This window comes from Halichoeres trimaculatus, unplaced genomic scaffold (genome assembly GCF_033239565.1).
Source record: "Halichoeres trimaculatus isolate MK-OKI-2021-1 unplaced genomic scaffold, fHalTri1.1 fHalTri1_scaffold_15, whole genome shotgun sequence".
Lineage (NCBI taxonomy): Eukaryota > Metazoa > Chordata > Actinopteri > Labriformes > Labridae > Halichoeres > Halichoeres trimaculatus.
The window spans coordinates 10637199-10665175 of record NW_027437193.1 but is presented as its reverse complement, the minus strand read 5'-3'; the positions used below and the strand labels follow the sequence as shown (position 1 = coordinate 10665175).

Genomic DNA, 27977 nt, shown 5'->3' with positions numbered 1-27977 from the left:
GCTGGTCCAGAAGTGCTGTAAAACATTTCCCAAATCATAACACTGTGCTCCAGGCTGACACGATTGTTACAAAGCTTCACTGTGAATTTTGGTTGTTTGCTGACCTTTAATCTGAATAGCAGCTTAAAAATAGACCCATGCTGTTATTATGCCCTTTTTTTTTTTTACAAGATCCCAGACCTCTTTATAGTTTGTTTACCATTCATAACATCAGCTCCATCTGCTGCAGTCTCCTCTCCAGCAGATGGAGCTATAAGATAAGATATAAACAGTCCTCCACTTCCCTCAAACAGACACACAAACACACACTCAGATATCCTCCTGTTAGCAAATGCACTGGCTTTATTGAATGTTAAATACCAGACTGAAAACAAGCACCTGTACGATGAGCTCAGAAACATACAAATGCCATATTTTTGAACACTTTAAAATCTTTTTCTGCTTTTTAATTGATGCACAAAAGGCAGTTAAGCTTTGATAGTAATTCTTGCATGCTTGTCACAATATAAAACACAACGCTGTGCATGAGAGCATGAGCACACACACGCACACACACTGACATTTCTTCCTTTCCTGCGTGAGGCGGGCGGGGGGGACCTTTTCTCTCTCCCGGACTTGAAACATGCTCTCAGTCACAGCAGGAACGCCATGTTTCTCAGTACAGTAATCCGCCTCGGCTGGGCGGTTGGCAGCATATATCGAGGTCGATGCAAGAGAGAGACGATGCGAGTGGATGAAGCAGAATGTGACAACCAGGCGCTTTGTTGGTGTTTAAAGCAGGAAAGGTTTCACTGTTTGCTGGGAGTGATAGGGGGCATGCAGATCACTGGAGCTGTGTGTGTGTGTGTGTGTGTGTGGTGCAGGTGTGAGGGGAGGTGGATGAGTCTTCTGGCTGAGAGAGAGAAGTCTTCACAGATGGAGCTCCCGAACTGCAGAGAACTGAGGCTGGAGTCATGGGAGCAGTTAGAAGTTCTCCATGGCCTGGCAGATCTGGGAGAACACTTCATTTGGTGACCTCTCAGCATCAATCTGCAGAAACAGACGGACAAACTCATATAAAGCCTTTTAGCACGAGCCAGAGGTCAGTGTGCAGCCCAGACAGCTGTCTGCTTCAGTGTCACCTCTGTGGCTGTGCTGGCATTTAATCCTACACACATTTAACATCTGATGTGGTATTTAAACATTCAGACAGCTCAATTTAAAGTGCATGCTTTGCCTTCAAATGTACACCAATCTGTTGAAAAAGTAACTGAATTTCTGCAGCACATTTACCAAACCTACTTATTTTTATACAGTTTTCTGCTTATGATTGAAAAATCATTCATACAGTGCACAAACTGATAACCTCTACTGTTGATTTAAGATTTTGTGAGGACGATCTAAGGTCGTAAAGATGTGACTTTAGTAGGGATAGACCGATTATCAGCCGGGTCGATTATCGGGGCCGATATTTGTCATTTTGGGGTATATCGCCATCTGCCTTTTTTTAATCCTTTAATAAAACCTTGTAGAAAAGATGAACTTTTTGTTTTTTTAAGTTTTCATTTAACTTTACAAAATATCTGCTAAGCCTGGGAGGTGTTTAATAAATATATGCTTAAAGACATTTGAATGCAGTTAAGTGTTGGAGTTTGTATTGATCAAAATCTTTACGCCAATATTTTCACTTTGACTGCAATTTAATATCGGCTTCAAATTTAGGTTATCGGCCTCCTTGCCTACTAATAATCAGTATTGGTACTGGTCCTAAAAAGTCCATCGGTCTATCGGTCTATCGGTCTATCTCTAGACTTTAGCCAGGTGTGTTTGTTTTGGAACAAATTTTCTTTGTTCAAGACAACTTTTTACCAGATAGGACAACAATGTGGTAAGGTATTTATCAGTACAGTTATGTAGCGCCATGGTTTGAAATGTAACAAAAAGCAAACATAAGTTTGTACCAAACGTCAGTAGCTGCCATATGTAGCTCTACTAGCAGCCTGGTGCTACAACATATCCATAGGCTAACATGACAACAAGCAAAATGTCAGTTCTTAGAGTAGTTTAGTAGCTGTCTGTATTTATATAGCGCTACTGACAGCCCAATGCTGTGAGACATGCCCGTAATGTGTAATGTTAGTGCTCATCTACCCTCAAACTTGAACTGACCACTGCAGAATAACTGCTGCATGTGGGTTGGAATGAACATTATCACAAACAGTGTAGCCCTTTTAGCCTTTAGCTCTGGCTGTATCTCTCTCTTGTTTAGCTTTCTTCTGCTTCACTGTCCTTTTTTTGTCTGACAGTTAGGCTCCTGTGTCCATCCATTACTACAAAATTGACTGAAGAAATTGTTTTCAGCAGAGAAAAACACAGATCTCTCTTTTCTTGACTAAACTTTTTCAGCCAAAGTGGTGTTGTCATAAAGACTTAGACGTGCCTTAAATCAATCCGGTCCTGCTTGACCCGATCCAGAAGCTAAAAAGTAGCATTTCAAAATTACATATATCGGCGCTGATAATCTCATTTTAAAGTGTGGATTACGATCAGGCAAATATCTAGAAGGGAGACTTTTTCAAGATCACTTACAAACTCCTCACAGCCCCTTTAAAGCAAAGGAAGCCTTCCTCAACTCAGCAGCAAAACTCAACAGAACACTGGTTGTGTTACATAACCTCATCACCACCTCCATCCAGAAATGCTACTCTTGGGGCTGGCAGAAAATACTTCAGATAATATTTGGATGAAAATGTCACCGGTTTCTGTTCACAAATGCAGCCCACCAAGAAACTTCTGGAAAGATTTAAGGAGTTTTGAGCATGTGAGCTTGACTTGCTTTTAAAGCTACCATGATACACTTACGTTTAGTTCTGATTTTGGCGCCCCCTGTGGACAAAGCTGTACCTGCACACTTAACCCATGTAGGAGGAGTAGAGAAGTTCTGCCAAAATATTCTTTCTTTACCGTATACAGAAGCTTCTTGTGTTCGTAGTGAGCTGCCACCTCCTGGCTGTCATTGCAGAAGCTTTCAACCCTCCTGTGCAGGTCGTCTTCTCTGTCTGGGGTTGACTGGAAGCTGGAGCTGGACCCTCTGCGGCACTGTAGACGGCTGGACATGGTGTCTGCTGAGCAGCTCAACAGGAGGACTGCACTGGGCCCTCCCATCTGACACACAAAGACCAACATGTTAAGATAAATCTTTGTAAATGCTTTACATTACATTTCGTAATCACGTAAAATGTGGTTGATTTTCTGCTTATCATTATTCTGCTTCATGATTCTAACTCGTAACTGATGCTCTGACCTTGGCTTCGTACTCCTCAGCCCGTCTCAGGTCTCGGGGAAAGCCACTGATCACCAGACCTTTCCCCTGCCGTACAAACGCTGCCACTGCATCACAAAGGAGCTCCAGCAGAGTGTCCTGGAGACAAAACATGCAAGCATGAATCAACTTAGATGACCAAAAAGAAGGAACAAGCACAAGTCAAAACTGGTAATTATAAGTAGAGTCTGCAGGATTTCCCTGAAAACTGAATTTTCAACTTTTACAGGAACAATCCTGCTTAGTAGTCACGCCTTGCCCCTACACATGTATGTCAGTATCTGTGCCTGCCTTGTACCCTCTCCTCCACCTGTATGTTGATGTTTTGGTTGTTTCTGAACGTTTCAGAGCGGAGAGTCAGCGTGGTTACCTAGGCCAATCACAGTGTGCCCATCGTGCAAATGACTTTGTGTGTTGATGAGCAAAAGGAAGAAGCTAGCGACTACAATTGTGGATGTAGAAAAAAACAAACAAAGTTAAACAAAATGCCAAACAGATAAAGCTTTTACTGAACAAGGGTGATGCTTGGCTCGACTTTCACTCCCTTTCAGGAACTTGGAGCGCAGCAGGGGACAAAGAGCGACACGAGTTGGCTTTCTACTGAGCAGGTATGAATCAAATAATCCAGTGATTAGCTTGTGCTAACATACCAAGTCAGGTGCACGACTTTCAAGCTTCTCCCACATAGAAACACGATGCTACAGGTGGTTAGAGTTGGGCTGGTTTTTATTGGTGTGGGTGGGTGGGTTTTAACACTCTTTTTAGGCTGGAAACTGTCAAATCTGGCAACCCTGGGCGAAACATTTTGAAGGAATTTAACCTAAATACTGTTGGATGGTTGAGAATCTGTTTGCTTCACAAGTTATTAAAATCTTCCCGTTTTCCATTACCACCTTTAGAAAGAGAGTCAACTCCTACCTATAAATATTTCCTCTTACTGAAACGTGCACCTGTTTTATTGTTTGCTATCTTGTTGTGCAAGGCTATGACTTTGCTAAATCTGCTAGCCATGTTAAAAACCTTTTCTTCAGTGCTTTCCGCTCTCAAAGGTGTATAAAACTAGGGTAAACTACCGGAAGTTGCCACAAGAAGACTTTGATGGTAAAAAAAAAAAAAAAAAAAATTGTGTTGCAACTTGGGGCTAGGATTAGCCTACAAGCTTGGTCTTAGCCTGGAAGTTATGCTAGCTAAAACTGCTGACTCACTGCTTTCCACTGACATGCTCATGTAAGTATAAAGTGTGTCTTTGCTTAGTTTAGTAAGTGTGTGTGTGTGTGTGTGTGTGTGTGTGTGTGTGTGTGTGTGTGTGTGTGTGTGTGTGTGTGTGAGAGAGAGAATTCATGTTATTATTACCCTCTAAAGCCTGTTAGCGGTTGTTTTGCTTTCTTTTTGCTAATTATGCTAATTTTGCTGTCATGCTGCTGCAGTTCCTGAGTTTTTATTGCCTTTGGAAGTTTGTCACATCCATTGTAATACTTTTATGAGCTACAATGCTTTGTGGCAAAACATAATTAGTTGTTGTTGCTGTTTTGGTTGGTTTGCTCCTGGGCTTTAGGATGCTTACAAGAGTTAAGCTCCTGTCTTTAGTGTGACTTTAATCTCAGAAGTAGAAACTATTTTGTTTTTGATATTGCTTCCTTTTAATACTGGCTTTATTGGAAATGCAATACACACAGGCTAGGTAGTCCATTTATTTTATACTCAGTGGGACATAATGATATTCTCTAACAAGTTGTGTAGCTTCCTCTGGTCTCCTGTTCTCCTGTCATGTCTTGTTTGTGCTGCTGATGCTCTGTGGCGTTGTATGCCCGTTCAACAAATAGCATTGGGAACAATTACTGCAAAATGAAAGGGGTCTCATATAACAGCCCTGCAATTAATCCATTCTTCATAAAGGTAATATGTGTTTGTTATAATAATCGTGCACCACCTCCATAAATCAGGACAGACTAGATATTAGAAACACATCAGTCTGATGACACAGAAACAACACCATCACAAATGGCAGGGCTCCAAGTGACCATAAAGTTGATTCAGCACCTCTGTAAAACAGTTTCATTAAAAAGTGAGCATTTACCCTTCATGAGGGGAGGATTTATCGCAGCACCGTGATGATATTAGACAGACTTCATTTGGAGGGATGGAGTTCGAGCATCTTGAGGGAGCAAATGTTTAGAGCAGCTGCTTGTTCCCATCATAAGGAGTTAGTCCAGGCTGTACCAGTGTCTGATCATGATGCCTCCCAGATGCCTTCCTATGGAGATTTTCTGGTCACGATTAACTTGAAAGAGACCCCAGGGTGGACCAAGACTGTGTTGGCAGAATGAAATATTTAATCTGGTGTATCCTTGGGTCGCCCAGGAAGAGTTTTGTAATGCTGCTTTGAAATCTTGCTGTAGGTCAGGGGTCTGCAACTTTTAATTTCACAGGAGCCATTTTTTCCTCAGCTCACCTGGATTAAAGTCATTCAGGAGCCACAAAATCTACTTTATCTTCACAATAAAGACAAAAAAGTTGATTGAAATCTATGGACACTTAATATCTAGTTAATAATTATCTGCACGAGAAGTTTTTTGAATTTATGAAATTTTGTAATATCTTAGTTTTTTATTTTAAAAAACGTGTGGAAAAAAAATTGTGTGTGTGTATATATATATATATATATATATATATATATATATATATATATATATATATATATATATATATATATATATAACAAATTTGCAAACATTTTTTTTAAAAAAACTTGAAATTTACAAAAATGCAAAAATAAAAAAACCAAAATCTCAAAACATTTGCACAAATTCTGAAATTTCAACAATTTTGCAAAAGTTTAAAAAAAACACTTTAATTGTTTTTTGATAAGTGTTAATGCCTTTAAATATCAATACCCTTCGTAAGAAAAATAAAAATTCTTTATTTCAATATTTATGAAATTGTCCATGTGATGTCTTAGATTTTTATTTTTAAAACATTTACAAAGATAAAAAAATGAAAAATAAAAATTTACCAAAAAAGCAAAAAAAAAAAAACATTGCCAAAATATTATTTTTAGAAGTCTTCAAAAATGCATTAATTCTGAACTTTTTATAATTATGCAAATGTTTCAAAATTACAGAATTTTAAATTTTGCAAAACTTGAAAAAATTGAAATAAAAAAATAGAAAAATAAAAAAGATATTAAAAATGCAAAGATTTCAAACACTCAAAACTTAAAAAATTTAAAACATTTTGGGAAAAAAAATTAAAATTAAAAATTTTGTAAACAGGTGAATGGAAAGTTCGTGGGCTGTTGGTGTCAGGAAAATAAAAATTCCTTATTTCAATAATTTATTTTAAAGCTACAAGGAGCCACTGCAAAGAAGTCAAAGAGCCACATGAGGCTCCAGAGCCACAGGTTGATGACCCTGGCTTTAGGTGAAGCACATGAAGTCTATCAGAAAGAAAATAAAACAAATCAGAAAAGTTTACATTTTTGAACTTATAATTTAAAGTTTTTAGACACAGTAGTTTCTGGTTCCTTGCTGTTGCTGTCTGTTCTTGTTTTTCATGTTGAAGGCGTAAATAGACTGCACAGTTCATGTTTGAGATAACATGACCTTGTCACAAAGCTCTGAATAGACTCAACATTCATGAGACCCTGAACTGCTGGAGATGTACTCAGTCATGTGTAGCTGCTGTGGGAAAAAAAGCAGTATAGTGTTTTGGTCATTAACATATTAAATATTGATTTTTGGTTTCAGCTCAGAGTAAGTTTCCCCGTGAGTGATATCCTGTCTGTGCTAAGGATCACACATTGTGGAATAATCTCACTCTGTTACATGTAGTGAGATCTAAAAGCTGTTTACATGACTGCAGAAAGGATGTTGTACACATTTGTAGAAAAAGCCAGGAGGAATACACTATGATATTAAAGTTATGTGGACACAAGAACCCTGCGTGCTCCCCTGTCTGTTTGGAATCTGATTTCATGAAACCACTCTCCAAAGAATGCTTCCTGCAAGATTTCATCTTTGTTCATCTATTTTCAATGCCAAAGTGGCCTTTTTGCAGTTCAAAACTGGCTTTAAAGGGACAAATCATGATCCTGGGAGTTCATTTTTTGTCTTGTTTGCTGTGCCCTGTGTCATAAATCTTTGCCACTTTTGTTTCTCTCTGTATTTGTTGTCTTTGTGTTTTGGTTTGAAGTGTGACCTTGTTATCTGGCAACTACAGCGAAATACATCAACGCTTGTCAGTTTCAGCAAGTGTTGGTTGAAACATGAGAGAGAGTCCTAGTGAATGCATCCTAGTTCATTTATTCAATAGAGTCAGAATTATACACAGGAAATACCTCTGTGATTAGACCTTAAAATAGCGTTTGATAGCTAACTATGACAACCAAAGATGCATTGTGATAGTAATAATGATAAAAAATACTAATAACTAGAAAAGCACTCAGAGTGCAGACCTATGCCAAGCATATTGAGATTGTCACCAACACTTTAGTCCTACTTTAATGTTATACTCCCTTTCAGCAGACTGTCTGCTACAATTTGGTGTTAGTTGCAGGTTTGGACGATAATTTGTTACATGACAGATGACCCAGTATTTATTTCATATTCCAGATCTTAGTATCCAGAATATTGCCAGGATTTGGATCGTACTTTTACATCTGTCAGAAATTATGGTGACTTTGTCTCATATTGTTTTGCAAGCCATCCGACCATTTATCATGGAGTTATATACACATATAGTGAAAACGGTCCTATCTCACAATGATAAAAAAAAAATCCTTTAAGAAATCCTGGATCCACACAGTGATTCGGATCACCTACAAAATTTGATAGCTTCTTCCTTATCCTATTTTAAACATTTCCTGAAAATTTCATCAAGATCCTTTCATTACTTTTTGAGTTAAATTGTTCACAAACAGACAGAAAAACTCCCCCAAAAACATAAGAGTGCTCCAACAAGAAGAAACAGAAAAAAATCCAACTCAAAGAGTACTATCTCAAAGCGTACAGCATGATGGACAAAAACCCATCAGCAGGAAAACAGAACCTGGGCGGCACAAGAACCCAACCCGAGACCAAAGGGACCAGAGGTAAGAACAATTAAGTTAATGATATAGAAACGATAGAAAGATAAAAATAACAAACATAATAAACATATTGCAAAAGTCTGCAGATTTTTTATTTCTTGTCACACTCTCCATGATTGAAAAGTACAGACATAGACCGAGCAGACAATTTGTCAACTCCTTTTGTCTCCACACTGCAGTCAGATCAATAGAGATTGGTAATGTGAGCAGAAGCCTGGTAACATAAAGATTGCCTGTTACTGAGATCGACTCTGAAAAACTGTTCAGAAAACTCCATGAGGAACAGCTGCTGTCAGAGCGGCCTTGCACTGGCATTAAATCATGTGTGATGTCTGTTTACCTGAGCTGCAGACAAACTGCAACAGTGATGGATCTGTAATGGCTCATGTTTTTCAGGAGACAGAGTCAGTTCTGGGGGGGCAATGACAAAAGCACTGCACCCCCCTTTTTCGAGTCTTAAATGAAGTGTTTAAAAATGTGTTGAAATCAATAAGTTCATTTATACTAACAGTTTTGGGACGTCAGTACATGGACTTTAAGAGTGTATTTTGAAGCTTTGTGTCTCAGTGTGTGGAAATATTCACTGAGTCGCTGAGGGTTGATGACATTTCATTGTTAAGTTGACTAAATGCACACATCCTGAGCTGCCACAGTCCAACAGACAGTTTAAGAGCTGTGAAGCACGGTGTGGTGCAAAGCAAAGCACGCAGCCAATAAATCCTTCCTGAAGAGATAAAAGGGTAAAAATTCAGACTCTGTTTGTCAGGAAGTGTGAACGGACACACTGCTGCATTAGATTTTCTTTTCAAGTTTGACATGTGTGGAGTCCAATCAATAATAGTGACTCATACACATTCTCACACCAGCCTACACACACACACACACACACACACACACACACACACACACACACACACACACACACACACACACACACACACACACACACTCATTTCTGCATATACACCTTTGAACATGTGAAACTGAGCATGACTGAGTGTGTGAGTGACAGGCGGGATGTGTTTTTTTGATGTGAAATGTCACTCATGGACCGTGCAGTTCAAACAGCTCCATAACAAACACGGGAACGTTTATGTTGAATAACCATCATCAGCAGATACATCTCTCTTCACCATCTCTGCAGGCGTGATCATAAATGTGGAGGCTGAAAATGAGAAGAGGAAGAAGAACGGTTCTCACCTTTACCTACCACAGAGCACCTCCTAATGGGGTTTCACTTCCAGTCCCATTAGACAAAGTGAAAAATCTACAGTTAATTTGGAAGTTTACAGACAGATGCAGGAAGACTGATGCTTTCTGTAAGTCAGTCTTACCAATGAATAATGAAAATGTAGTTGTTATCTAAACACTGACAGTCACAGAATTCATCTGCTCCAGGGGCGTGCCAATCATACGCCTGATTGTCAGCATCTGGAGGAACCAGAATCTTAAAATAAGAGGCGATTGCAACAGCAGAACAAGCTTTTTGGCCACATACTCTGCTCTGCTGCTCATCACACAAATGCATGTTCCTCACAAATGTGTCACTATTTAAAAAGGAAATAAGTACGCTTTTGAAGGTCTGAGATTTATTAATGGGAAAATGTTACAACCATAGTAAAACCATGTAAAAAAAAATGGATGTCCGCTTGCTTGGCTCGAAGTAAGGTCTCCACAAAAGCTGCTCCCCCTGGTGGCTGGCTGCAGCATGGGTTAAAAAATCCAGCTTTCCAGCCATTCCAGATGGGCTGTGGTCAAACTTTAAAAAATGAATACTCCTCATAGAAATGTTTCTCATGTCCGATTGTTGTTGTGATTTGTAGATATTATTTGGCTGTCTTGTATTCAAGTCTTCTTTTTTTCTGAAAAGTTTTGTTTTCATTAGTTATAAGAGGTTAAAAACTACATTTTATGTAACATTTAACAGTGATTGACAGCAGCCGTTCTCGTGTATTTTTTTCGGGGATTGTAAAACATGTCAGGAGGTAGAGTCAAGAAGTAATAAGAAAGGAAAATATATATATATATATATATATATATATATATATATATATATATATATATATATATATATATTGTGTCACCCAGCTCCACTCAGATTCTCTCAGAATCCCTCACAGTCTCTCCTGTGCAGACTCTGGCTGCTACAATGGCTGTGTTTGTGACGGGGGTATTTTCGCTTCAAAAGTGTACAATGACAAATGGCGGGGCCACACTGCCCACTCTTTATACAGTCTATGGTTACAAAAATTTCCTCACTTTGTATTCTAAGTTTAAGTGCATTTGAATCAACAGAGGCTTTGGTATCAGATGGATCAGATGATTGTGAATGTTTAACCTGTAGGAAGTGTCTTACAGGTGAGTTCCAGTGAAGCGGCCTCTTAGTTACTTAAGGGTTTGGATTGTACTTTTACATCCGTCAGAAATGATGGCGACCTTGTCTTGTATTGTTTTGCAAAGCAATCCGACAATTTATTGTGGAGTTGTATACACATATGGTGAAAACGGCCCTATCTCACAATGAAGAAGAATCCTTAAAAAAAAAAGTCCTGGGTCCAGATGGTGATCCGCATCACCTCCAGAATTTCATCACTTCTTCCCAATCCCATTTTGAACATTTCCTATAAATTTCATCCAAGTAAAGTGAGGTAAATTGAATCACTATGCATGTTGCACACTTGGATAAAATAAACTTCTTTCCAGGGGTGCGTGGGCTCCTGAAAACAACTTTTAATCCAGCTCTCTGTATCTACAGAAACACAAGCTCAAAAGCTCAACGTGGCTGCATATTGCTGTTCACCCTGGTCTACTAAATTATGTTCATTCTCAACTCTTGCTCCCCCATATAAATGGCAATAATCTCTGTCTAACACTGTGATCACATTCTTACATAAATATATTTTAAAGATATTTTTGGGGCTTTTTATGTCTTTAACTGGGTAGTAGAGAGGACAGTGGATAGAGCAGGAAACAGGCTGAGAAGGGGGAATAACGTGTGGTAAAGAAGCCACAGGCTGGATTTGAACCCAAGCCACCTCATGGAGCACGACCTAGACTGCTAGACCATCTGCGCTCCGAAAATATTAAATATTAATAGTAAATATTAAAGCAGACTACAGGTGGCTTGACTCAGTATTTCCTTGCAAGCAAACCCGAGGTGTGGAAGTTCGAAGACTACTAATTAACTAACAAAACATGGACATAAACTGACTAATTTTTATGCACAGAACTCTGTTTTCTTCTTATAAATCTTACCTGAGTCGCTACGTTATTACACTACTTCATCTGTTTTGCAACTAAAACACAAACGTGACTAAACCCCAAACTGCTGTATTGGTCTCAGAAAAGTTATAAAAAGTGTGACTTATGAACCAAACTTCACTGTACTTGATGCTGTTGTTTTTTATGCTTGTAACAGAGTATTTTTTGTGGTTTTACTGCTTTTACCAAATAATTTATCTGTGTACTTGTTTTGAAAGATTAGTTCTTGAGGGGGTCTGCAAAATAAAGGACTCCCTCAGTCCTCTGTGGATAATCTACCTCACTTATGTTTAAGACTTTATTGCTCCTCTTTAGGAGCTGGAACAGACCGTCATCATGAGGGCGTAGTTTTTACTGGGTTATGAGCTTGTTATGGTAGAAACAGTGAATGTCAATGAGCTTCAGTATTTACACAGTGCCTGCTGTACGTCTCCATTAAACCATGGCGCGTCCAGTCTGTGCTGGACAGTGATTTATTTACATCTTATCAGAAAATGTGTTTCCCTCAGAGAGTTTCTGGAGCTGTAGATGATTTATCAGCTTTACACTCTCTGCTTCCAGCTCCTGTATGTGCTCAGACAGCCTCTGTCTGAGTGTATGGATGCTCCAGCTCTATAAAAGCCATTTTGAGCACCCTTGACTGTATAATATGTTGGCTGCAGTGCTTCCTCTCCTGTTTATTTCATTAGACCTCTGGCAGGAAGGCAGGGTTTTTGTTTAAGTATTCTCGCTCTAGAAGCTGTGGTGGGTGTGTTTTTTTTCACTGGGAGCTTGGAGGGATTTGTATTTACATTTTCTGTCATCTTCAGCTGTCTGTCTTTACTAAATAAAAACCTGTTAAAGATTTTAAGGTGTTCATTTGTTGGTGCAGGCTGCTGTCACTTGTCAATCAGACAGTGTGGGAGTTTCTGTGACACCTTTATTCTTTGATTTAGAGCTCAGACACATCTGTGATCACTGCTTGTACTAAACGTCCTGCTTTTAAATTTATTAGAAAAACCCACACATTTATTAAAATCAGTTAAAACTGTCTGAATGTGGAATGAACAGAAGATGCCAGAAGAAGTTAAGAAAACAGCAGCAAAAGCAATTTCCACCCACTATTGATAAATATGTATGATTTCAAGATCTCCTCACTTTGAACATTTAACACTAGTTGTTGAAAACTGAACATAACTAGTGACAGAAAGCTCTAACTGAGCTTTAAGCCAGCCGCACACTAGAAACTCCAATCCTTGGGTCACAGACATCATTTCATTCAGAGATGGGAGAGAACAGGTATCTGTACCAGGTATGGGGCCCAGCAATACCAGCCTTATTTCAAGGTATCAGTACTCATGAAGGCTGAATGAACCAGGGAGAATTAACAGTTAAACTGTTGTATTTTGCACTTAAGTTTATTTAAAAAATAAAAAAATAAAAAAATAAATCTGACAGTTAGTAGTTTTATTTTGCACTTTTGTTCATTTATCAAAAAAATTAAATTCAGAGAGATTTTTTTTGTGTTTTATTCTGGACTTAATGGTAGAGTGACTGTGCTGTCTTTGCTCAAAATGATCCTTCACTGTAAGTTTAAATTTAATGAATCAACAGTACCAGTGGTATAGGTACCGAGTATCGGTGAGTACCCAAGAGGGAGTACTAGTACTGGTATCGGTCTGAAAAAAGTGGTATCGAACATCTCTAATTTCATTAGACCACTGGACCATATGCTTAACATTTAGGCAATGAATCCATAGACACACAGAAGCTTGAATGTGAAGTCAGAAGATAAACACAGAGAGCGATCAGTGTCATTAGCCAGCGGTCTTGGCGTGTGATCTGTCAAGCAGTAACAAAACATAGGAAAAGAATCTGGGTAAATGATGCTCTTTCTATCAAAGTTTTTATTTTTCCCTTGATGTTTTCTGCCATGTGCAGGAGCTGTGAAATCCATCTGGTACCTCTCTTTCCAGTAGGAGACAGTGTGATTAGGAATTGTAAATACCAAACAGATAAGGATGGGGAAAGCAAATGATCCTAAATCTGGCTCCAAAAGGTCCGCTGTGTGAGCAGTTTCTACAGGTACCTTTACAAGTGAGGTGATCATGTTCTAAAAACCAAAAACAAGGACACCTTACCAAGCCCCTTGGAGATACTGCAAAAATACCCCAAATCTGTGTTTTCTAATTTCTGTTTAAAGTGTAAACATTCTATAACATAAACATAAATAATGCCTCACAACATGTTAAAACAAAAATATAAAGAGAGGTAGCCCATTGCTCGAAAATAAATTTCTCTTGAGCATGTTTTCTGTTATGATCTGAGTGAAGGAGCGGCCTGGGTCTTTTGTGTCATGATGCATGCCACATGCATGCTCAACAAAGTGAAAGGTAGGTACATCAGAACAACGCCAGTGGCCAAGTGCTTTGTATAAATACTAATGGTCTGTAAAACAAGCTGAGCAAAACCTGGACATTTAAGGAGATCTTACAAAATCCCCCCGGATGTAATTGTACAATCAAAGGATCGAGAGGACAAGACCAAGGAGGACATGTTTCGGCAAAAGAGAACGTACCGTTACCCAACTTAAAACCACCTCCTGAAGATGTGCTGCCTTTAACAGCTGGGGCTTTTCAAAGGTTGGATGGTCAAAAGAACAGCGGGTGAATCCAGAAACTTAAAAAAAAAATTCAAGAAACTAAAATCAACTTCTTGCAAGCTAAGAAATTCTGTCAAGCATCCTGATTCCAGCAGGTGGAGGCCATTTGAATGATCTGTTTGGATGCATTTGAGAAATGTCTTTTAGGCTCACCTCACCAGATTTTTTTTAGCCTTTTTATGAGACAATAAGAGCTCATTTTAGAGGAGCACTGTGAATTTTTATCATTCCAAACACAAACCATAACCCACTGACTTGACTTCATCTGAAAAACCTTTTAGTACTTGCTGAAAAACTCTCCTTTGATAGAGGATCTGCTCATGTGCAGTGAGGGAACAGCCATATGCATACAGGAGGACTTCATCACTGTAATGACTGTACGGCCTCATATGGATGTGCAACAGCCACAAGAATTTGATGAAACTGAGTGAAAGTAATTCCAATTAAAAGCCCTCCCCCTGTGTTACAGTAAATATCCTAAAGAATGTGCGGGTTAAGCTCCGCTGGTAGAGAAAACAGTCCCATAGACAGTTCTCTACAGCTCTACAGTTTCATTTGGCAGACGCTTTTGTCCAAAGCAATGAACAACACAAGCAAGAATTTAGACGGTAGGAAAACCTAGTTTGTGTGACAACACAGCTACAAGTTACATCTCTTAAAAGTAGAAAGGGACTCTGCGGATTGTATAGAGTTAGGTAATTCACTCCACCATTTGGGCACAACAGAGGAGAAGAGTCTGGCTAGTGATTTGGAGCTGCCCTGGGCTGGGAGCATCAGGTGTCTTTCACAAGCAGAGCGTAGTGGGCGAGAAGGAGTGTAGACCTGGATGAGGGGCCCAAGGTAGGCAGGAGCCGTTCTTGTCAACGTTTTGTAAGCCAGAAGAAGCGCTTTGAATTTGATTTGAGCCAGTGAAGAGAGCTTAACAGCTGGGTGACGTCTGCTGTTTTGGGCTGGTTAAAGACCAGACGTGCTGCTGCATTCTGGATCATTGCAGAGGTTTAAATGTACACGCAGGGAGGCCTGCTAGTAGGGTGCTGCAGTAGCCGAAGCGTGTTATCACAAGGGCCTGTACCAGAAGCCGTGCGGCCTGTTTGTGTCAGGTAAGGTCTGATCCTCCTGGTGTTATAGAGAAGTCAAACTCTCAGAGGTAAAGAGCAACACTGACCTCAGGCAGCTGCTCTCCCCTCTCCAGGACGTCCCGCAGGTGTCGCCCTCTGTCGTTCTGAGACTGCAGCTCGGTGCACAACAGATCGCCCAGAGTGACTCGACGCAGGCCAAACCTCTCCTCGATCCGCTCACACTGCAGAGATTTACCCGATCCTGGACCACCTGAGAACACACACACATAAAGGGATGAGATGTATCAGAGAGGGAATCGATTGCTGGTGTACCACTGACCTGTGTGTGTGTAGGTGTGTGTAGGTGTGTGTGTTCAGGTCTTATTTATCAACAGGAGCAGAGAGCCAGGTAATGACTTATGATCGTTAATGTCTCTCTTCTGAATTTTAACTCAGCACAGACTCAGAAAATCATGCATAAACACACAGATATAATCAAGGGGAAGTGACTCATTAGTTTCAAACCACAAAAGACTGCAAACAAAGAAAGAAAAAAATTCAACTGATCAGACTTAATTAGGTAAGGAATTAAATTTCAGCTCATTTCCATAAGAGGATTCATGAATATGTCGCTCTGCTGCTCTGCACCGAGGTCTGCAGGAGTTTTATCACAGGTTAACTGCATGAACTTCATGGCCATGAGGCTGAGTGAGGCATCAGGAAGAGGTGATCCCTCATAACCAGCCTTGGGCCAAGTAATAAAACCCAGGATGTGCTTCTCATTCATCAGTATTCTCCTGGAGCGCCACAGCTTTCCAGCTGCACTCAGAGACCAACATCCTCATCATCATTTCTTCAGAGAGCACAGGCAGAAATGTGCTGGGCTTAGTTTACCCACCGACGCCATGAACGTCAGAAAAAGTCCACGAGACAGGTAGCTCTGGAGTCCTTCATTGTGTATTCAGACTATATTCACTGACTTAATGTGTTTTTCAGCCTCCAAATACTGCAGACTCCTCCTCACGCCTCCCTGTTGAAATATTCCTCCTCTGCTTGACACCTCTGCCAGGGAGCGAAATAATGACCAAGTGGGGCTGAAGCAAAGCCCAGAGAAGCTTGTTAGTGTAAGGCAGGTCAATCTTAAACTGGCTCTGTGTGCATCCAGACCATTTCCCTCTCTGAGCCCCATCTGGGATTTAGGTGAACTGACTGTCAGTGTCAGAGTTTAACAGGAAGAGGTGCATTCATAACGCACCTGTGCTGTTTACATTATAAAAATCATCATATTTGTATTTTTTTTTTGCAGGTTAGAGATAAAACGGACAACATACTCCCTGTTCCTGTCTCTTGTCAGCTGATGTATCCAATTAAGGAAAATGACACCCAAAAACTCTGGATAAAAAGTTTCCTTTATGTCCAAAATTGCTTGCTAGGCGCTGCCCTGTTGGCTATGGCTGCCTTTTGCAGCAGCTCTCTCTTCTTTGTCCGTTTCTTGTAATTTTTTTTGTCTCTTTTTCATATTCTTTGTATTTGGAGTGGATCATTACTTTGTATGGCTCTTTTGTTGGTCATGGACACCAAACTTTTTGTGGCTTCAGTGATATTTTAACTACTTTTTCTCCTGTTTGTCTGGAGATCCTACATGTAATCATGGCTGCATTGTTTACATGTGAACTCAGCTGTTAGCAGTCTGTAGCATGTCAATGCTAACTGGTGTAAGGCCTGATGTCTTCCCACAAGGGGAGGAGAAGGAGGTGAGGACGACGTGCTGGTTCTCAGGTGTGAGCTACGAAGTCCTTCCATCCATCGTTATTGGGAATGTAAAGTCCATCGCCAATAAGATGGACGAGCTAGCTGTGCTAACCCAGCAACAGAGGGAATACCAGAGGGCAGAGTAGCATCATGCTATTCACAGACATGGCTAAAGGAGCTAACACCAGACACCAACGCCACATTGGAAGAGCTTCACCTGCTGTGAGCAGACAGGATCCAGGAGACAGAGATGGAGCATGACTGAAGAAGCTCAGTCCTGGACCCTGTGGAGGTGGAGGCTGGTTGAACTGGAGAATGATGGACAAGCTGTCATCACCTATTTTCTTATGGACCTTTTTGCACTTTCTATACACTTACTTATTTTTGTTTTCTTGATTGCTGCCGTGACTTCAATTTTGTTGTACTTGTTGACAATAAAGTTCTATTCTATTCCAAAATATCCCATACAGCCAGTCTGAAGTCAGACAGTCACAAGTTTGGAGAAAATTGTTAGTCCTCCATGAAATATGACTCAAGACTCGACTTGTTTGGCTACACTGAAAGCAGCCCAGACCATCCCACCATTCGTGACAGCCCTGTCCTCACGAAGAGCTGAGGTTACAGCGTGGATTACATAAAATGTGACTGAAGCCGGAGACAGAGACGACCTGGCACAGCATGAGGCAGAAGAAAATGTGATGATTTAATTTGCGAATCCACTCTTTTGTGCTTCAGCAGGTAGCACTGTTATGAAAGCATTAATCAGTGGAATTGACAAATGGTCCTCAGACGAGACAAGCCGCTCGCCTCTGCTAATTGCAATGCTTCGTCTATAGCTGTCACTTTCCAATGCTGCTGATGATTCAAGAGATTCTTTCAGTGCACACGCAGAGCGCCGCATTTATTTAACTCTCACTGTGAAAAGAATGAATCTGCTGTGAAGAGATTTTCCCTCCCAATGTTACCTTCCATCAAGTAGAGGAGACTTTGCAGGCTTTTCTTTGCTCGTGTCAAAATAAATTATTTCTGAGTGATGGACAGAGTGCGACGCTTTGAGCCAAAAGTCCTACATTTCTCTGTGCACTTAGCAACAGATGGGATTCAAGCTGAGTTCAACGAGCGGGGCTGCGTGTTTGGACTCAGCAGACCTGTCAATCAAAAAGCCATCATGTCGGCCTTTATGTCTCATTATCACGTTATTGCAGGAAACTGTCAAAAAGGATCCTGGGAAAAAAGATTTGAACTGGTTGTGGGGAAGTACCACTACATTCAGTGAATTTATTGTCTTTGAGCAGTGAGCGTGACTACAGTTACAGGAGGGATTTCAACCTCTTAGCTACTCAAATAATTCCTTCTGTTAACCTCAGCATCCTTTATGGTCACTTGGTCTTTAAGCTATCGAGCATTCTGCCAGAACATCTCCTTAACAAATTCCCCCCCAGGTCTTACACTGTAACAGAGTCTGTTATGGGCAGTGGATGAGGATAACGCAGCTGTCATGCTTTATTGACGTAGTGTATCATTCAGAGGATTAAGAAGCTGTTGAAAAGTTATACTCAGTAACTTTGAAGGATGAGGTTAATTTTCTATAAATTTTTTATTTTACATAAAATGAACAAATGCCTGTCACTACATTAAGCAGCAACTGCCCGCGTATGAAACAAGCAACAACCCTCTGTGGTACAATATGAAGGAAATGAAGAAGTATTAAAAGCTGCAGTTCATCGATTGTCCAAATGTTAATGATGTAAAGTCCCTCCATTTAAGCGCCAAACACTTGATTACAACTACAAACCTTATTAAAAATGAACACTCAGCTGTTTGTGACTAATTTTCAGGCATTACACACCCACATCTAGAAGATTTGGTTTCATTTGTGTAGCTGCTATGCCATCCATCTTTTTAATTTAATTTAACTTAATTTAATTTAATTTAATTATTTAATTAAATCTAATTAATTAGTTTTATTTAATTACATTTAATTTCATTTCAATTTATTTTATTTTATCTTTTTATTTTATTTTTTCTCTCCTATCCATTGGGATCCAGGAGAGACAGAGACTAGAGAAGAAGGTCTGAGTGACTTTTTCCATAATACTTTCCCAGTTTTTTTTCCCTTATAGGTTGTTTCACTACACACTATAACATAAACCACAGAACCAGGGAGCTTACCACTTCTAGATTAAACAAACAAACAAAAAAATATAAAATAATAAAAACCAATGTGTAGAGGGTTTATCTTAACAATTCATAATTTAAGTCAGTTAATGTCTGATCTTACATGTTTTACATACTCAGTCCATTTAGACCACATTGTATAGATCGAGGATCTCAAACTCGTGCCATGGAAAGCCAAGAGACTGCAGGTTTTCTTTCCAACCAAAAACTCCACCTGCTGATTTCACTGATTACTTCACCTTCAAGCAGAGAGCAGAGACTTATCAGTGAAATCAGCTGGTGGAGTTTTTGGTCGGAAAGAAAACCTGCAGCCTCTAAGCCCTCCGTGGCACGACTTTGAGATCCCTGGGAAATACATTTCCCAGGGATTTTCTTGTTGTACTCCGAGGGAAAATATTATCTTTCTTTTCCATGATATAGATCCCACGCACAATTTGCATCCATTCCTCCATAGTGGGACGATCTACTTTTAACCATTTCCTCATTATTGCTTTTTTACTAGCTGCCAATAATATACCAAGTAGTTTTTTATCATTCACGTTACAACTTACAGACAATAAATCACCAAAGTACACAGTTTGCCATCCAGTTTTTTACATATTGCTTCTGTGACGCTTCATTTTAGCTGCTGTCTCTTTAAGGATCCCCACTCCACAAACCCCTTCCCTCTGATTGGCCAGCCCTCTGGAAGCTTGTTTGGTGCAGAACTATGGGCAGACCTCGGTTAGGGGTTTATCCTTCAAACATGTGATGATACAGTTAAGAGATCCTTATGTGACGATCTCTTCATTTCAGCAAGCCTCTCAAAGATCTTGTGTTATTTTAAGAACAGATTATATGTTTAATGCATGTTTAAGATATGGAAAAGCACAATACCCCCTCTTTAAACAAATTCAAAACCCATCAATTTCCTTTAACCAATATTATTTTCTCTCACCATCAGCAGGTTGAGGCCCACCAGAGTTTTAAAATGTAGAAGTGAGACAAAAATGCTGTTTGGTACCCATACGTCACCCATACACTAAGAAAAAACATAACAAATAAACACGTGCAGTTTATTATATGGTGTCTGATGATGTAAAACAGGCACAAGGCGATAGCTGAGAGTGGTTTAAAGTGACGTCTAACTACAGCACTAACATGAAATGCCTCTATCTGTATTTTGAACCATCTGCAGACGATACTCATGACCCAGTTTAACAGATTTATGCTTGCAGCAGCTCTCAGGAGACATAACTTAGAGTTTCAGTTCTTCTCTGCATAAAATGTCAGTACTGTTTAAATTTTGCATTACAGAATGTTTTCTACCTGTGTTTTCTGTGCGTCCTTTGACTCAACATCGGACAGTTACCCAACATTCATCACCCCAGAGCTCCTTTAGTGTCTTATGTAATGCTGTTTCCTTCACCATTTGTCTGTTTCATTCCCTGATGACACTTCTCATTAGCATTTCAGAGGAAAGGCTGATGGGAAACAAGTGACTTCTTTCTCCTGAGCAGTGAAGAAGGGATCAGCGTTTGACAGATCAGCATCATCAGCAGCAGTGGAGCAGGTTTATAAAAGAGGAGGTGGGGATGACAGGAAAGTGTTCAGCATTAACTTTTTATTCAGAGTCCTCACAAAAAACTGCCCTGGTTTGAACAAACTCTGACCTCTGAGGATGAGTTAGCATGAATAAAAAAGCTTCGTCACTTTGTTTGGAAGAACATCCGTTATGTAACCTCAAACTTTTACTTCCTCTCAATAATTTAGTCCTTGCAGATGTTCCTTGTTCAGAGGATTTTTGCAGGGTGGGTTTTAAGTGCTTTTGAAATATTTAAAATGTTATAAATATGAAAAGTGGAGGCTCATAGTTTGTTCCAGCTAACTTTGTCACAGGAAAGATATTTTGATTAAAGCTGCAGTGAAAGTTTGAGGACAGACATGACAAAGCAAGTATTAGAAAATCTGACAACATGGAGATACCAGTTTAGTCATTGTGAAGCTGAGTTGACAAATTGATTTTTTTTCTTCAAGACAGATGATAAAGTGTGACATAAATAGAGACACAGGGGGCGCTAGTGAAGCTCATTGATTGAGGTTACAGATGGTGCAAGGTGTCCAAATGTTTTTTGAAGCGGGCCACATTCGATTGTTTTGAAAAACTAAATCAATCGGTGAGTGAATCAATGTGGTGAAAACGTCAGGATTCTTTTTCACTTTCTCTTAACTGATCCTGCAGCAGCTGCACTTACCGACCGTCTGTCCCTCAAATATGAGAACAAGCTGCTGTTCACATGGATCAGGAGGATTTGTGGAGCCGTTTGAGAGTGAAAGAGAGCGCTGATCCGCTAATCCTTTAATGGTCATATCTTTGGTATTTTCCATTAGAGCAGAATGAGCAATATATGTGAGCCACTCAGAGTTTCCATTAACTCTCATTAACCTTCATCTCTCTGTCCTGGCTTCAATTAACAGAGTGAGATACAGTCACTGGACTATCACTGAATACTGAGTGATCACAAGCCAACACAACACTCTGCTGCCTGAGTGCGATGTATGATGACGTGTCTGTATGACAGATATCAATAAGGTAATGGCCACATTAAAGTGTGTAGTTTGAAAATGAAGGTGACGTAGGCTTTGATTGGTTGAATCAATCAACACATCACTGAAATGTAAAACTACAAGTGAAATTTACCAGAACTCACAGACATATGTACAGTGAATCAAATAAAGTCAAATAGCAGAAACGTTCATGAAATTCAGAGGGTATGAAGTGTTTCATTTCTTAACGTCATGTGTTAAGATGTAAATTATTGAGAAATTTGGAAATTCAACTTGAATATTTACCTTCCCCAAGGAGGTTATGTTTCTGGGAGGGTTTGTTTGTCTGTCAACAACATAACTCAAAAAGTAACTAACAGATCTGGATGCAATTTTCAGGAAATGTTTAAAATGGGATAAGGAAGACGAGATTACATTTTTGAGGTGATCTGGATCACCGTCTGGATCCAGGATGTTTTTAAAGGATTCTTTATCACTGTGAGATAGGGCTGTTTTCACCATATGTGTATATAACTCCACAATGAATGGTTGGATTGCTTTGCAAAACAATACAAGACAAGGTCACCATAATTTCTGACAGATGTAAAAGTACAATCCAGATTCTGGCAATATTCTGGATATTAAGATCCAGAATATGAAATATGTACTGGGTCATCATAATTTTTAACACTGTCAGGTAACGAATTATTGTACAAACCTGCAACTAACACCAAATTGTAGCAGACAGTCTGCTGAAAGGGAGTATAACATTAATGTAGGACTGAATTGTTGCATGACAATCACTAAATGCTTGGTGGAGGTCTGGGCTCTCTGAGTGCTTTTCTAGTTTCTAAGTATCTAGTTTTTTCCAAGAACAAAGTGTCAAAAAAGCTTATGGTTGGGTGGTGTGTGTTGCTCCTGAACGCATCATTGAATCAAAACAACATCAGTTTGAGGTCTGTTCATTTAAAACTTGTTGAATTACAACAGCTGTGTCCTGTTACTACCTGCCATGTCTGATGACTGTGTGTGTGTGTGTAAGTGTGTGCGTGCTCTGAGTCATTAGCCCTCATGTACATACCAATCACAAAGACAACCTTTGGTTTCTTCTGTTCTGTACAATAACCTGTCAGAGAGAAAAAAAAAGAAACATCAGAGTTGTCGTCTAAGGCAGCAAACTTTGACTTACTTTACCACACTCTCATTTTTTTTCTGTCATGCAAAGGTCCACCACACACAGCACTTTCCTCAAAGGTGAAATTAGCACTTTGATCTCCATTTGTTATTTTCTCAGCAAGTTTATGAGTTTGAGTGAACTCAGATTGCTCTGCACGTTTGAGCATTTGGCAGCAGCTTGTGCTCGGTGACAGCTAACCTGAATGATTGAATGAGATTATCTGCCGAAATGCAGGTGACTGGTTAATTTAGAAAAACCCAGATGGGTTCTGATTTGAAAGTTGAGATCAGGATCAGGGCATCCCTACTTGTTACCAGATACAGCTGAATCCTGCACACTGCACTTCAAAAACACAGATCTGAAAACTTTCTCCTGCACCAGAAGAAATAAGTGCATGCATTTATCATCAATATTCTCCTCAAATTAGCAAATAAATAACAAGTAATGACACCAACAGTGAAATGATAAGAGCACCGATTACTTTGATCCCTCTGAGCACTTTACACTGCACCCCACATTAAGTCATCCACACAAACAAACTCATCACTGATGACAGAAGCTGCCAACTTCCCCATTAAATTTGATGAGCTCATTCGCACACACAGTAGAGGAATTGCTCAACTTCAGGAGCAATTTGGGGTGAAGAGTCTTGACCAAGACTGTTGGACTGTTCAGCCAGCTCCTCCAGGAGGAGCAGGAGACTGAACTGATGATTAATGGATATTTTTAACACTCCTTGTTTCTTCGGAAGAGTTCAGCCAAAGATGGCAGAAGACGAACAGCAGCTGTGATTTTTCAGCCTGTGTGTTGCTGCGTGGCTCATTTTTGTTCATGCAGTGTGTCCAGCCCCACCCTGTGTTAGTACCATTATTCACAGGATAGAAAAGGTTTGTTCGACTATCATCAGGTGGGTGTCCTTCTCTCTGCCTGCCTGATGCCTGCTGCAGGGAGTTAGCGTAGCGAAGGCTAGCTGATGAGATAAACATCTCATTTAACGGCAACACTGAATCAACAGATGAGCCCTCCTCCCCCTCTGTTACACAATCAATACTGATGATGCAGAGGAACACACACACACACACACACACACACACACACACACACACACACACACACACACACACACACACACACACACACACACACACACACACACACACACACACACACACACACACACACACACACACACACATACGGAGCTGCAGAGAGAAGTTCATTGAGGCTGCTGGTGAAAAACAGTTACATGACACATGTGACATTTACTCAGGTGGAACATTGTGTGTGTTTTTGCGAGTGTGTGTGTGTTGTTTGTACATGTTGTTACTGTGTGTGTCTGATAAAATACTGAATGGTTGGTGGGTTTTTCAAAAGGGGAGACAGGAAAAGCTTTGTACTGTCTATAATAGCTCTGTTGAGGAGACGTGTTGTGTTTTCACACATGTGTTTGGTGAGTGTTTGTTCAGCCAATCACTCCATCAGTCATTTCATAAACTCACTTTCTGTGGCTCCTTCTGCAAACCCGATGTCTTCCTCCTCTTCAACCTAAAAACACAGACAGAATCAGATGACTCAGCATGTTTCATGTTTGCATTTCCTGAGTGGATCTCTTCGTTTCGTTTGTGTTATCTCTTTCATGTGATTTCACTTGCTTCAGCAAAAACAGGTATCACCTTTTTAAAGCCTGTTCAAACAAAGCTGACCATCCCTCTGTCTTAGCTTCAGGTGTCATCCCCTTACTCTGGTTCTGCTTAAAGCTCAATAGAGAAATGAGTGTCCAGTACTAGGCCATGAACATCCTAAAAATCCCTCTGACTCCTTTTTATAAACTGCTGCTCCAGCTTTGTATTATTTCTAAATGACTGTGACCTTTTATTTCCCATGAAACACAGACGCTGATTTTTTTCGGAGGATGGTGTTTGTTTGACCTGACAGACCTTTAATATCGTCTCCTCATCTTACAGGAAGAGGGGTAGGGCCCTGCTGCCTCGTGAACCTGGTTTGAGCTGATAAGTGCCGTTTAAAGGTCTAACAACTCACCAAACCTTTGTCTAAACTTACACTACACCCATGTCAAGAATAGCTCTGTGTAAGAGGCTCCTGGCGTCAATTGTTAGGCTGAAAAAGGAAAGGACCTCTCCCAAACAGTTTCCTGACAGAGAAAGTAAACTGTCTTTCAAATTAGAATAGTTTCCTGCAGCACTAAGGGGAAATATTACCCCATGGCAACACTCTGGAGCAGCCTCTCAGTCTGAACCTGGAGGATGACTCCAGCTCTCTGCAGCCTCTTCACTGAATCATCACAGTTATACACGTGTCGAGACAGGGTGAAAAAACTGTCTGAGGAACATTTTCCACTGAATCCAATCTGTTCAAGAGGAAATCTAATTGATTCGATTAAGGACATTTACTTCAGCTGCTGGAGAACACTGTCAGTAATGAGTCTCTCAAACTTACAGTGACTGCAGCAACTGTCTCAACATTAATCTGACACAGGCACAGGAAAAACATCAGATACTCTTCACAAAGATACTTTGGAGGTCTATTTTTTAGCTGGTGATGAAGCAATCTAAAAAGAAACATAAAAGGGACCTTCACTAATGAGACCGATTTCTGTTCTTTTAAAGAGGGAGTACTATGGTTTCCTATATTTTAATTCATACTAATCAGGACCAGGTTTTGAAACACCTTCATGCTTATGTTGTTATAGAAATCGCTGTATGTGACTGTAAACTCAAAACAGTAGTTTTCGAAATAGCACAAGATCTTCACAAGACATGCTGAAACAATGAGGTCATGGCATATGGATCTCCTAACTGGTTCATGGCTCATTGGACAGGCCTCAAACACCAAGGAATGCTCATAGCCCAGTGGCGGTTGCTCTCAGACTGCCAGGGAAGCTCAGCTTCCTCCTAAAATGTCCCTAAAAAAAGTGGTGATATGTTCTGTTTTGTGTACATTTCATTGACAAAATATGCGCTAGAATTCCTTCATCTTTTGTTCTGAATCAGCTACCTATCACAGGTAACTGGCTCCACCTCCTTCTCATTCATCCCCGCAGCGTCTCAGCGCCCTAACACAGTCGGACGCTGAGCATCTTCTGACTTCAGCGGGGAAGCGTAGAGTGGGTTGTTCCACTGTGAAAACTGGACGGTCATTGGATAAACGCTGGGCTTTGTCCTGCCCACTGGACACTGAGCATCTCTGGGGGTCTATGAGGCAGTGGGCTGGCCTGGATGCTGGGCTTCTGCATGATGATTTGACGATCTGTCTGAGGCCGAATCTCTTTTTGATTGACAGTGAAATGAGCTAGTCAGCAATCTTGAAGTATAAACCTCCACCGGAGCATCTTCTCAGTTGTTCTGGACTGATCTGAAGGCTTTATCAATCCCCAGCGAGTTTACTTTTCTTAAAAACGACGAGCGTTGTGTTAAAAGATTCTCTCTCTTTTCATCAATAAGCAGCTACAGCTACAGCTGCGGAGCTTCTCCCCCTGTCACTCACACTTACAGCCTGCAGGGGTAGAGAGGAGCTTCTCCTGTTTAAAGCGGCTCAAGTCTTACACAATGGACCAAGGCCGTTTAAGCAGTCTAGCTGAGAGAACACTGGTAAAATCCCTGGAAAAAACACCTGGTTGGTATGACAGGGTCACAGATCATTTTCTTGAAAAGGAACGGAGGGTAGAATTCACATTTAAATAAATAAACAAATTTATGATGTAGGCTGGAAAAAAAAGAGCTTCCCCTCCTTGACTGACCAGCAGCTGCCACTGTCATAGCCTTGTCCCTTAACAAGCTTTCAGAGGGCTGGCCAATCAGAGGGAAGGGGCATGGAGCAGGAAGTCTTAAAAAGATGGTAGCTAAAACTGTTTCTGTTTGGTGTATCTGACAGGGGCTGAAATATGAGTTTTATAAAACACCAGTGTGAGGGTTTTTTGTAGCTGTGTATTATGCAAAGGAACTACGGCCCAAAATAACTTCACAAAAGGGGACAAAAAGGTTTCAAACCTGAGCTCTGTTCCCTGTAACCCCCTGTGATGTGCTGGCTGTCACTGTCAAATCATTTCCACCTGTCTTCATGCCTGGGTGTCATTCAAAGCCATATGGTATGTTACAGTTACGACATAAATGTTGGGTTGAGGCCACAGTGGGATGGGTTTCTTCACTGAGCACTTGTTTCTTTCATTTAAGCTTTAGTACTGAGCTTGTTTAAGTACTACCAGATAGAAATGATAAACCACCAGTAATCAGGGGGGAGATTTTCAGCTTTATCAGAGAGAGATGGCTCTTTTTTTCTCCTCACAAAATACCAGATTCATCTATCACATCTATGTTGATGGGTCTTTAAATTACTATTACTAATATCTCTCAAGAAGTAATAGAGAATTTTTAAGCCTTCCTGAAACCCCCATAGTTAAAAAAGATCACTATTTTCTCATTCTGGTGTCTTAGAAAACCCTTATTTTAGCCTCTGTCTGAAACTTTGTTTTAGCTGCTGTCTCTTTAAGAGTCCCTGCCCAACAAACCCCCTTTCCTCTGATTGGTTAGCCTTCTGGAGGCTTTTCAGAGGCAGAACTATGGCAAACTTTGGTGTTTGGGACCTACCTCCAATGTGTATTAACCAGTTGGGAGATCTTTATGACATGACCTCATCAATCCAACAGGTCTCATGATGATCTCATAAGAACAGAACGCTTTGAGCTGTTTACAGATTCAGAGATTTTTAAAACAAATTAATACGTAGTAGTCTGATAATCTGCATGTTCAGTATCCATATTTGAACTATGTTAAAGCTTTATACCCCCTCTTTAGTCTGACTCTATTACTCTATTTCTTTAGTACAAAGAAATGCATACCTGAAGATCCTAACACTATTTACAACCTGCTGATGTCTGAACCATGTGACATTCATAAAACTTTGACCATGCCTCTGAACATGAAACTTTTTATCCTATGTCACTGTAGCTCTCTCAGGCATATAAAGCTCTCAAAACACAT

At 40.2% G+C, this 27977-nt stretch overlaps 1 protein-coding gene across 2 annotated transcripts in view; it reads right to left on the bottom strand.

The window, feature by feature from the left end:
* Positions 1-305: 305 nt before the first annotated feature.
* The window catches only part of ak5 (adenylate kinase 5), a 107634-nt gene continuing 79962 nt past the window's right edge, over positions 306-27977 (bottom strand). For both annotated transcript variants that reach the window (XM_074688262.1, XM_074688261.1), the window contains exons 9-14: positions 24480-24525; positions 22885-22929; positions 15455-15618; positions 3284-3400; positions 2944-3144; positions 306-1029 (exon numbers count right to left, since the gene is read on the bottom strand). In XM_074688262.1, coding sequence (XP_074544363.1) covers positions 964-1029; positions 2944-3144; positions 3284-3400; positions 15455-15618; positions 22885-22929; positions 24480-24525 — 639 coding nt within the window. In that variant the 3' untranslated portion in view covers positions 306-963. The remainder of the gene's footprint in view (positions 1030-2943; positions 3145-3283; positions 3401-15454; positions 15619-22884; positions 22930-24479; positions 24526-27977) is intronic.